The 12,226-nt window shown below is 35.0% G+C and overlaps 2 protein-coding genes across 4 annotated transcripts in view; one reads left to right on the top strand and one right to left on the bottom strand.

Annotated features, from left to right (window-relative positions):
* GramD1B (GRAM domain containing 1B) overlaps positions 1–12,226 on the bottom strand; it is a 58,647-nt gene that overhangs the window by 15,506 nt on the left and 30,915 nt on the right. The window lies entirely within an intron of this gene.
* Positions 5,697–7,537, top strand: LOC108368279 (uncharacterized). Of its 3 annotated transcripts, none has more exons than XM_017623117.1 (6): positions 5,697–5,867; positions 6,169–6,229; positions 6,441–6,512; positions 6,591–6,769; positions 6,833–6,983; positions 7,059–7,537. In XM_017623117.1, exons 1-6 carry the CDS (start codon positions 5,748–5,750, stop codon positions 7,178–7,180), a joined length of 705 nt encoding a protein of 234 aa, XP_017478606.1. In that variant the 5' UTR covers positions 5,697–5,747; the 3' UTR covers positions 7,181–7,537. The 3 variants fall into 3 exon arrangements, with proteins under 3 accessions (XP_017478606.1, XP_017478607.1, XP_017478605.1); XM_017623118.1 differs by having other exon boundaries at positions 6,833–6,998; XM_017623116.1 differs by having other exon boundaries at positions 6,833–7,537.

Below are 12,226 nucleotides of genomic sequence, written 5' to 3'. Positions count from 1 at the left end.
ACCAATAACCTTTATATCCCGTTCACTAAATAAAACCTAGGAGAGATCTGCCGCAAACGAAAAAGAAATGCTGGCAATCATCTGGGCTCTCACCTCACTTAGAAACTATTTCTATGGATCAGCGAAAGTTGTAATTTTCACAGATCACCAACCGCTCACTTTTGCATTGAGTAACGAAAATCACAATAGAAAAATGAAGAGAGTATATCCTCGATGAATACAACTACGAGATGAAATACAAGCCAGGAAGAACGAACGTCGTAGCAGACGCACTCTCTAGACCTCCACAGACTGACATTAACGTCCTGACAACCACCATAGCGACGAACGTTCCGCACACCAAACTCATCCCAGCCACTGAAGCACCAATGGATGCTTTCAAACATCAATTATTCCTGTTATTCGGCGACGAAGAAAACTACGACCGATATACCTTTTCGAACAGGAACTGTCCACACTGAGACAGGGTTCGATACGTGTTTAGAATTCTACGACGAGGTAGAAAAGAAGCTAACTCTCTTGGCTAATAAAACCATTATGTCCTATGAAAGCGGTATAGCGGACACCATAAATGAAAAGTGTAGGGCTGATGACTCAGGGAATTCATATCAGGTTTAAGAAAACCTTTATGCGATATCCTGTTCGCGTCGAGACCATCAGATCTTCCATCTGTCCTGGCCTTGGCGCAACAGGTAAATGCTAATAACGGGAGCTACGCTTTTGCGACAAATTTTGCAAGCAGGCCGGTCCCGCACAGAATTATGTCAGTAATCCTGGTCAAGACCAAAGCAACAGTTCACAGCGAAGACGTATGCAGAAACGGGCAGCGAATTCAGGGCGTTATACCGCACCTAAGATACAACGCGTTAACCATTTAAACGACGAGCCTGATTTACCTAACGAATCAACTTATGATAAAGAAGCGGAACAAGCAGCGGATAGCATCGAGAACAATGAGCTTAATTTTTTAGGGCAAAGTCCCTCTTTCCTTGAATTGCATGGTCAATAGGAGGGAAAGAGGTCAAGCTCCTTGAGGACACTGGGAGTTCAAAGAGCTATATCAAGCCCCTACCAGAGCTGAATGGAAAACAACTATAAGAGGTTCGAATGCTCACAACGAAAGTTTAATCAACCGTCAGGTAGAGATTTCAATATAGGAGCGTTCCAGATGGGCGGAAGCCACGCTTCAATCACGGGCAAGGAGGAACTACAAATAGTTACCGGCAAGATTATCATCGAAGACGCCAAGCTTACGGCGTGGACGAATGTGAGTCGCAGTCAAATAGAATAGCTTTTCTATGTGATTGTAATTTAAATACAAATAACATAGTGTGGCATGTTGATTCAGGCTGTTCAAATCACTTAGTAAATAATAGGCACAGACAATTTAGATTTAAAGAAACCTAAAGGCTTAAAGGATTGGAAATATTCAGTCAAAATGTTATGTGGGAAACAGGTATACGAATTGTTAGACATAGGGCACGTAAACCATTAGAGTTGGTGCATACCGATGTGTTGGTACATACTTCTTACCGTTCATCGATGACTGTAATCATTTTGTGATTGTGTATCTAATTAAAAATAAGTCGGATGTGTTTAAAAAGTTTAAAGATTATTATTATTATACCACTAAACATTTTAATGGAGAGTATATTCTATTTAAGATTTAAACCAAACTTGTTCCCCCTTAAACGGAAATAAGTGTGCATGCGAATAAAGGTGTACCCATCAGTAGGTAGAGATATTACAGCCAGCGAAAACTGGACCGGTAGGAAGCCGAATGTCTCAAATAAGAGAGATCGCAGGAGCGATACTACTACTGTGATACTATTTTACCCAAACAAAATACATGAGGAAAAATTAACGAACACCGAGTTACCGAGGACCAAGCTCGGTGTGAACACCGCTATTGTATAATGTTTTTATAAAATGAGTTTTAAAAACATACGCCCTAGAAAACTTAGTTCACAAATATCTTAGTGAGATTATAAGTAGACTGGGATTTATAAGCAGAAAACGAAGCCTAAAAATATGTACCACTTAACTATAAACAAATTGTATACAAATTTATAAACCTTGCTTATAGTTATGTGGTACAAATTTCTAGGCTCCGTATTTTGCATAAAAATCCGTAGACTAATTATAAGAATTGACAAGTGTACCAAATGAGGATGGAACAATGCCTTAGCATTTAAGTTTTGTATTTTTAGTGTTTATATGTTTAAATGTCACCAAATATTCCAATGTAAATACATATATATGACTAAATTCGCATCTGAAGATGCTAAGAGGTTTTAGCGAAACGTAGGCCAAAGCAGTGAAGGGAAAATGTTATTTTACTTGCACTAATTACCATTTAGGCCAAAAAAGCTCATCAAAAAGAAGAAAATATTCGACGAAAATTAGCCAGAAAATACGATTCTGTATTAATGATTACTATTTTTCACACTTTATCGATAAAATATCTAAGTTCAAAATATGAAAACATCCAAAATTTTACAAAAAAAAGTCACGTGAAAAAAATCATGTGAAAATATTTTCAACTTGAAATATCATAGCACATTACCACATGGATTCAATATCATAAACATATTTATAATAATACGATATAAACATAAACGTATAACTGTCCAATTAAGTCAGTTTTAATTTTATTAGTTAATAGAATTCAAGAAAAACGCTCTTGCTGGGAAAATAACTTTTTATATTATTTTCCCAATGCAGGGCTTTAAATAACGTGAACGGTGAATTAGGGCCGCGTAATTATTTATAAGTATTAACTTTTTGATGCTCAAGCCAAATAGAAATAGAAATATAAATAAAAATAAAAATGGAACTAGAAAAGGCCCAACGAATATATAATTCATCTTACTTATTTGCAATTTAAAAGTCTGTATCCAATGAGAAAGTGTACGTAAAGTAGAACTTCCAGCAAATCTTGACCAGAGTTTCTCACGCTTCTGCGCGATCAGTTCATCAATGGCTTTGCCATAGGATTCTTTGTTTACTAAGCAAATATGTTTGGATTCGTCTTTATTGCCTAGATATGGTCAAGTACTGATAAGAGGCATGCAAGACGTCATTCGCTTGTATTTCCTCTTTGTCACGTAACATGCACTGCACATAAATATTTATACAGAGATTCTGTGTTATCGTTTATTTCCTGTTTCTTACCAGACAATATTATTTGCATGAATAACTCTTTATGATTGTTAAATATTAGTTTTAATTGCAATTAGAAAAATAAACACAGGAAACATTAGACTAAATTTTTATTTGTGCCGAACCCAACAAGTTGACAAAACGAATTGAGAGCTTATATCAACGAAACAATATTTATTTTTACTAAGCAATGGCTTTATTTAACTATATCATTTGGTTGCTATCACCAAATCTTGGTAGTAATAACTAAACTGTTTTCGCAGTGTAGTTAATATAAAATTCAACTCAGTCATTGACCAGAGTTTCCCACGACTCATACGGATCAGTTTATCAATTTGTTCGGCACTGGATCCTTTGACAATTTGTATGCAGTACCGTCATTATTTATCATGCGAAAAAAAAAGTTAGGAGTCAATGTCACTGTTTCAAATCTCTGCTAAGAAGGTAGCACGTATCAGACAGAATGCAAACTAAGGGACAGGGTGAAACATTTTGTTGTAGTGGACGCGTTTAGCACATTCGTCTGGTTATACCCAACTAAACTAAGAGTACAGATTCCGCGTCCGTGTTAGAACGACTATAAAAACAATCTGCAATTTTTGGAAATCCTCAAAGGGTACCCTGCAGTAATTGGGCGGACAATTCCAAATAAATAACCAGTTCTAAACTGGTTAAAATTGGACCGGTTAATATTTAACAATTCATTCAAACAACATAGACTACCCTTCGGTCAGTGGCACATATTCCACTGTCTTCATTTATTCTCTTCGTCTTCTTCTACACGAACTATAATTGCCATTAAGTTTAAATATTTATTTATTTTAAATAAAATTGTATTATATATTATTACTATGCTCATGATTCTTACGCTTAGACTACTTATTAACCCAATTAAATTAGAATAATATAAAAGATTTTTGTAATTTACTATCATTTAAGATTATATCGGTATTTTTTATCAATTATTATTGTGTATTTTTCATATGTAAAACATGGCAGCCCTTTTCCGCTGTCAACTCATTGTCACTCACGCTGTGTCAAGGCTGTCATCTCTTATTGTGTGTATAACAATTTGTTGGCGTCGTTTCGTTTCGATCAGTGAGAATAAGTTTTCATATTTCTGTTAAAAAGGTATCCATTGAATACGATAATTTACAAAATCCAATCTTTTTCGGTCAATACAATGAGTAAAAGAAATTTGAAAAGAAAAGTGCGCAAAGAAGCGTTAAAATACAAATGCCAAGTTAGCTCGCGTAATGAAAATGGAATTCAAAGAAATTGCGAGTTAATAGCAAATGAATTGAACGAAAGCGAAATTACCTACGCTTTTTCAAACTTTCCTGAAATAAATACTGCTAAAAGGACTCTGTGCGATAAGCTGAAGGACTGGTTTATTGAAACGAAGCCTTCCAGGAATAGTTTAGAGGACCTGCTAAAAATTTTGAAATCAGAAGGCTTGGATGTGCCTCCGTCTGCACAAGTTTTAATTGGAAAAAGTGAACGTGTTGTGTTAAAAGATGTATCTCCTGGCACATATTGTCATTTAGGAATTGCAAACGGGCTCCGAAAAATTTCCTCTGTCTTGGAAAACTACAATGAGTTATATGTGGACATCAATATAAACGGAATACCACTCTTTAGGAGCTCTCGAGTTCAGTTATGGCCTATTTTGTTAAAACTTGTGAATATCAAAGAAGTAGTCGATCCTTTCCCGGTGGGAATCTACCTAGGAAAAAGGAAACCAAATTGCTTAGACACGTTTTTCTATGAATTTGTAAACGAATTGAAAAGTTTAGAACACAATTTTTTTATTAATGAGAAGTTAATAAAACTACATATTCGTTGTTTGATATGCGACACGCCAGCCAAAGCTTTTGTTATGGGCGTTCCAGGACACACTTTCAAGAACGGGTGTACGAAATGTACACAAACAGCTAAGAAAATAGGCAATGTTCTCACTTACAGCCCTTCATGTGGTTCTTTAATTTCCGATGAAGATTTTTTTAACAGAAAATATGCTGATCATCATCAAAAAAAAACGTTGTCTAACAAAACACCGCTGGGGTCATTGAACCTGAATATGGTAACGCAACTACCTTTAGACACAATGCACTTGACGATCTGACGCAAAATACTAATTCGTTTGGTGAATAATAAAATTACGCGTAAAATTTCAAAAGACAAGCTGTGCCATATATCCGAGAATCTGCTACACATTGAACGCTTCATTCCGCCTGAGTTTGCCAGAAAGCCAAGACCTTTAGACGACCTACCGCATTGGAAAGCGACTGAGTTTCGCCAATTTTTAGCATACACTGGTCCAGCTGTCTTAATAGACGTTGTAGAAGAAGACTTTTTTTATGAATTTATGCTATTGCATTGCGCATATAGGCTACTAAACTGTCCCTGACAAATAAATGTAAATTTGCGATCTACTTCAGTTATTTGTTACGAATTTCCCAATCGTTTTCGGAAGTGACAGCATTTCATTCAACGTCCACAGCCTTATTCATTTAGTTAAATGCGTCGAAAAATACGGAGTTGCTTCCTGTTTTTCGGCGTACAGTTTTGAAAACAAATTGCAAATGATAAAAAAACAGGTTAAAAAGCCGAATAAGATTCTGGAGCAAATTGTTAATAAAGAGAAGAACGCAAAATTAATAAGAACAGAAAACAACTGTTCCAAGTATTCTGGAGGATTTCTCGTGGGTGTTCATATAAGTAACGTTTTTTACTCGGTTAATGAACCAAATAACATTTGCTCCGTGAAATCTAACATACCTATAAAAATAACTAGGTGCATTGATGGAGACAAGAAATTTATAAAAGGCCGAAGGATTCAATCAGGAGTTTTTTTACAGAACCAGTCAAGTCCTGTACTTTGCGAATTTACATGACAGATCTTGTGGTAGGAGAAGAAGAAATATTTCCTCTAGAAGCTCTGGAATATAAATTTCTGCTGTTACCATATAAATCTCAATTTATAATAATACCAATTCTCCACAGTTGGCAATAATTGCAATGTCGGCGCCACCAAAGAAAGCAAAGCGGCATGAATCCTCTAAACGTAAATATATATGTAGATACATACGACATACGAATTTTATATACATAGGTATTCACCAAACTGAGCAAGTAGCCTGGGACTCTGGCAACAGTCGTCGCAACAGTAGTTGCTTGAGCGAATCTGCTCTTTTACCAGAGTGCCAGGCCACTTTCTCAATTTGGTGAATACCACTAATGCAACTATTATCACGTTCACTCTCTTTACTCCTTAGGTACATGTCATCTATGCGAGCAATTAAATGAAAAATGCGACAAACTTTACGAAAAATTAAGTGCGATGGAAGGTAATGATTAATTTTAACTAAGTATATTTTATATATTTAAAAAAAAAATATGTGCATACATATGTACATCTCCCACAGAAAAATCCAGACAGCAATCTGATAAGTTTTGCGATATTTTGGCTGAGCACAAAGTACTTCTCATGGAATTAACGCATCAAAATAAAGCATTGCAAACATTGAAAGGTATTTTCCCTATAAAATCAACAGAGGAGCTGAAAAATTTGGACGAACTATTGGAAATACAACCAGAAATATATGTAAGTAAATTAGAACAATGTAGTTATTCTACAACAAATCCTTTAAATGTATTTTCGTTTTAGGTGCGACATATGAAAACATTAATTGCATCAAACCTTAACAAAAACTTAAGTAATGTAATCGCAAACAACTTAATTATGGACTACAACCTTGATGGTACCCATAGTAAACATCGCCTAAAGGATTTTAAAAATGTTTACTTTCATTTAATTGGTAAATATATTTCATGTAATGTGCTATTATGTATACTTAATATGTACATAAGTAACCCTCACTTTCTTTTAACAGAAGCCATTTCCTTATCAGAAGATCACCCTGAAGAGAAACTACGTATTGCTATGCACAAAGAAAAGAAAAAGAGTTTCCGTAAGCCAAAGGATTCATCTAAGAAAATGCAGTTCCAAACATAAACGAAACAATATAAATACACCCATGCATGTACATATGTATGTAGTGCAAACACTAGAAGTCGAACTTAGCCATAATAAATTTTCTTTTTTTAATCCAGTTTTTCTTTTGTTGAAGTTTTAAACACTTGTTACATTATATCTACAAAAAAACTGGGCGCACTTAAAACGTTATAAAACAAAAATGTATTTTTGCAATTCAAAGATGTTTTTGTATATGTACATAGTACATACATAGTTAGTTTTGTTTATTATACGTAAATTTGGGTTAAAAAAGCTGCGCTTGACTCTGTGCGACCAGTTTTCTTGTGCCCATACTTTATGTAAATTCTTTGTAATCCTGTATACATTTGTACGTGCAGTGGCTCACAGTCAAGGCACATAAATACAGGTAAAAGCCAAAATGACGTTGCTCTCATGAGAACCAAACCTTTAAACTTCAACTTGATTTTATTTTATTTCCTATATTTCGTTACGCTTAAAATGGCATGTCGTTTGTTTTTTTTGAATGTTCGTTAAAAACAAATTTTAATTAAATTTGCATTTTTGTAGTGTTGTGCGGTTTATACTTAGTGTATGTGTTAAAAATGCAGCACCTGAAGCGTTGTTTTTTATGTGGTGTTAAATATAATGCAGACATCACTAATTTTTTTAACGTGCCTCAATGCCCTCGGCGTAAGGAGCGTTGGGAAAGCAGATGTGGGGTAGAGCTGCAGCGAAATGCCTTGCTGTGCGTTAAGCATTTTAAAGCAGCAGATTTCATAAATGCACCAGGAGGTACAGGAAAGGCACGTTTGATGCCAAGTGCTCTTCCTATGACCCTTATGCCGGAAAGTCCTTCCAACAACACTGCAACTCATAAATCAAGTTGTGAAAGCTTAATAAATGATCGCGCTTCNTTAATTTAAGGCGTTTAGTGGAGACTGAGAACAATCCAGCTACAAACTCGAAATTCTGTTGCTGAAGTCAAGAATTGAAAATCTGGAGGGTGAAAACTCAGCACTCAAGACAGAGTTGGAGAAAGCCAAACTTATTGAAAATGCATTACAGGGAATGTCGCAATCATTATTTGTGTTCCGTTGTTTTATTGATTGCCCAACGTTATGCCTAGTACATATATCGCTTTATACATACATTTGTATATTATACAAAACTAAAACAGGTACTATAAATATAAACTTTCAATGTATAAAAAAAATAGAAAAGAACATATAAATTAACAAATTTTAACTAAAGAAAATAAATAAATAAATACAAAACTTCAAATTTACTTAAAAACGCCAACCAGCGAAATGTAATTTTTTTATTTTTCCTTACACACGCTCATTTTTATTTTTACTCTCCCGAAAACTTTGACTTTTGTAGGTTTGATGCCAATTTGGCTTCTACCTGTTTTTATTGTACCATGGCTCACAGTCGATATGAGCCTGTGATATTTTTTACAGTATTTACTACGTTTTTTTTTTGCAAAGTCGTTTTCTTGAATTAAAGCAACTGGCTTACTTGACTGTGGGCCACTGTAAGTTAATGGATAACTTTTTTGCTACATAAATGTATGTACCTACAGTTAGTCAATAAAGTTTAGGTACAGAGTTTTTTGCAATACGGTCAACTGTTTTTTAAATATTTTTTACGCTAAGTCTTTATACAAATATTATTAATACTACGACAAAAACCCCAAAAATCAGAATAATCATAAATTTGGTAATTTGGGACTCTGATTTTTGGGCTTTTTATCGTAGTATTAATAATATTTGTATAAAGACTTAACGAAAAGAATATTTAAAAACTCTCTGTACCTACACTTTTTGTGACTAACTAATTTCAGAAGTTCATAATTTGTTTAATCAAACGTGACCAAATGTCGAAAAATACCTCTATATATATTTATATAGAAATGTATTGAAATTGTTTTTAGATCGAATGCATCTAAATTTTCTTTATTTTTTGTGCGCCTTGTGGGTTGCTAACTGTCTTTAAAAAAAAATAGAGCTAAGTACCAATGTTCAATTCGAGTTGAAATAAAAAACAGCTAGTACATATGTATAATCTAAAAATATGTTCTTATTTGGACTAGATTAAAACAAGTCAATGTATGGCTAGACAGGAACTGGCCGAAATCGGACTAGATGGAAACAAGTCAATGTTTGATTAGACAGGAGCTGACCGGAAACGGCTTAGACTGAAACGAGTCAATGTTTCGGTGGGCTGTAACTGACTGAAAGCAGACCATCCTCCGGTCAGTTTTTTTTTTTTTAGTCCCTCTCCAATGACACGCTTAAGTTAAATGTAGCAGTTGAGAACATTGCTGGGGGATTTATGAGGGACTAGTCCTGGGTACACTAGGAACTATCTAAAGGCTAGTTTAGGGCCAGTTCAAATTCCTGCAGGGTAATTACAGATAGACGTAAGGCTTTTACTGGAGAAGTTTTGCAGAATACAGTGCGGTGAAAAATGCTTTCTTTTTAATGAAGATACTGCGAATTTGAATTTTCGCCCATTAATATACCGATTACATCCGTCTATACTTTAAGCGGAAAAATGACAGCAACACGTTCTCTGCAACAACCACAATATATGGATGTAGGTAAGTGGGGTTATCGAGTCACAAAATTCATCGTTCTTCACTATACAAAGCTTAACGTCATTTTTTCCGCCGCTCAGACAATGTTTGGACTGTGCCAAGCTCATTCAACAAAATATAAGAAAAAGGACACTGAAGATAGCTAAACGTCGGCCACGCATCTTTTGACAAGTGATGAGTTTAGATCGATATATCGATATCGATAGAGTAAGAAAAGTCAATTATTTCAATTTAAATTAAATATAAATTATAAAATGTAAAATTAGTTTCATATACGTAAAACTCTAAATACTCAAATATCATTAAAAATAAATTATATATTTTTTTTTTTTTAATACAATTAAAAAAATAAATGAAAATATTAAAAAACATATTTCCTGCTCTGGGACCTTGCATCTCTCGACTAGCACTCCAGAGCTTTGCTCTATGACATACTTATTCCTTTCACGGGGGATGAAATGGCAAGTAATTTTTTCCTAACAACTAAGGAATTGTGTTTTCCTTAAACTGAGTCAAATCGTTTACTCATATTAAGGCAGCCGTGTCATTGAAGTCATTTCAAGGTAATATTTCCTTAGAAGAAAATACTTTTTTCCTAGCATCAAGGAATGTTTTTTCTCAGTGTACAGGAATTCTGTGTTATCGTTTTTTTCCTCTCTCTTACCAAGTAATATTATAGCATTTTTTCTGCTATGGCCATCGACGACGTGCAAAGTTAACAGATAAGGAAATTCTGATACGTTTACATGGAGGATGTAATAATTTCACCAGAAAATGAGAAAACAACACTGCGAGTGGGTTTTATTCGAGGCCAGTATGAGAATCTCGCGAAATGTCGCACTTTTTCAAGGAAAGCGTCGAATACTTTCATCTAACAGTTTTATACAACATTAGAAAAAAAGGAAAAATTAGATAATGTAAACAGTACTAAATGGAGCAACCCTGTACAGTATAAAACTGTGAAGTTGGTACTCTTTTTGCGGACCGTCAAATCACTGGAACAAAAGAAAATTATAAAACAGTTTTAAAATTATATTCTTATATGTATTTATATAAAAAAATAAGTATAAAATATCAGGTGTGGTACTGATCCTGCGGAATGTTATCTACGCGGAACGAATATGCACAGCTTTTAAGTGAAACTGGTAATTGAGTCATGAGAACCGTCGGCAGTAACAGAGATTGAAGCTGATGAAGACGGTGAAGATGTAGGCTGTTAAAACTTTGTTATTAAGTTAAGAGATTGCAAGAAACAAGTACCTAATAAGTATTTCTCTATTTTTGATACGGGTAATCCCTCGAAAAACTATGACCTGCAAAAAAGACTATGGTTTTCACAATACCGATCCGGGCGATATTAAGTATGGACTATTATAGTCAATAGCAAAGGTTTTTTCATACATCCAAGCTACTACATCGCCGTGGGCAACATCCGCACGAAGAATACTGTCACCGCCGCAGATATGCTGACAACACGAGGATGAATTTGTATGTTATAATGAATCATTTGCTGACGAGTGCCCTACATATGTCCTGTTAGGCGAGATGAAAAGTATCACGCAAGGAGGTGAGGTCACCAAAACAACAACCCGAGTCGTTCCGGTATGTAGATCCGGTTGTCGTGGGAAAGAATTTGAGCTGGCTTATTCCGACCTACCAAGAAATTTTTGTTCAATATCCTATACCTTAATTTACTTTATCCATAGTCTTTAATTTTCATATTAAATTAAAATTTTTTGTGTTATGTATTCCGATTGAGAGACTGACTGTGCAGAATTTGTCATTGCCCACGTATCAATTCCGACCTTGTTGGAGTACTCTGTATTATCATTATCTTGTTCGTTTAATTTACTTCGCAGTACTTTCGTTTGCCTACTCATTACTTTGGTTGTGCTTACCGTAACACTCATCTTTTGTATGTTACTGTAAACACTGTGTAAGACTATTGGCCCTTTTATGAATGTCGACTGGTGTCTAGTTGCTGGTCTAGTAGCCATGGCATTTGGAAGTAATTGGCGACATCGCTCCAATGTGTTTAACAATTTATGTAAACAAATAACAAAATCGTCATAATCGGGAAACAGAAAATTGCGCTACTAGACTCAGTCAGCAGTCAGTTGCCAAACGTAATGCGAATTTTAGTATATGGTTGCCTATGGCTATCAGTCGCCATACATAATAGGGCCACATGTTCAGTATTGCCCTGTGTACCGCCGCCGATTCAAAAACGCCCTATCTCAGCACATTTCCATTGTATTTTCGCTTGAGATAGGGCGTTTTTGAACCGAATTCTGAGATAGGGTGTTTTCAATAAAATCTGAAATATGGCGTTCTTCAATAAAATTCTGAAGTATGGCGTTCTTGAAAAAAGTTCTGAAATAGGGCGTTTTCGAACCGGCTGCCGAGAAAGGTCGATCTTCCACTCAGCCATCGATATGCCGACGAAATAATTAAATTTGTAAGTA

The sequence above is a fragment of the Rhagoletis zephyria genome, unplaced genomic scaffold (assembly GCF_001687245.7).
Source record: "Rhagoletis zephyria isolate East Lansing unplaced genomic scaffold, Rhagoletis_zephyria_1.1 Rzeph_scaffold_03045, whole genome shotgun sequence".
In the NCBI taxonomy this organism is placed as follows: domain Eukaryota; kingdom Metazoa; phylum Arthropoda; class Insecta; order Diptera; family Tephritidae; genus Rhagoletis; species Rhagoletis zephyria.
The sequence above is the reverse complement of the archived record's forward strand: the minus strand, read 5'-3'. Positions and strand labels throughout refer to the sequence as shown.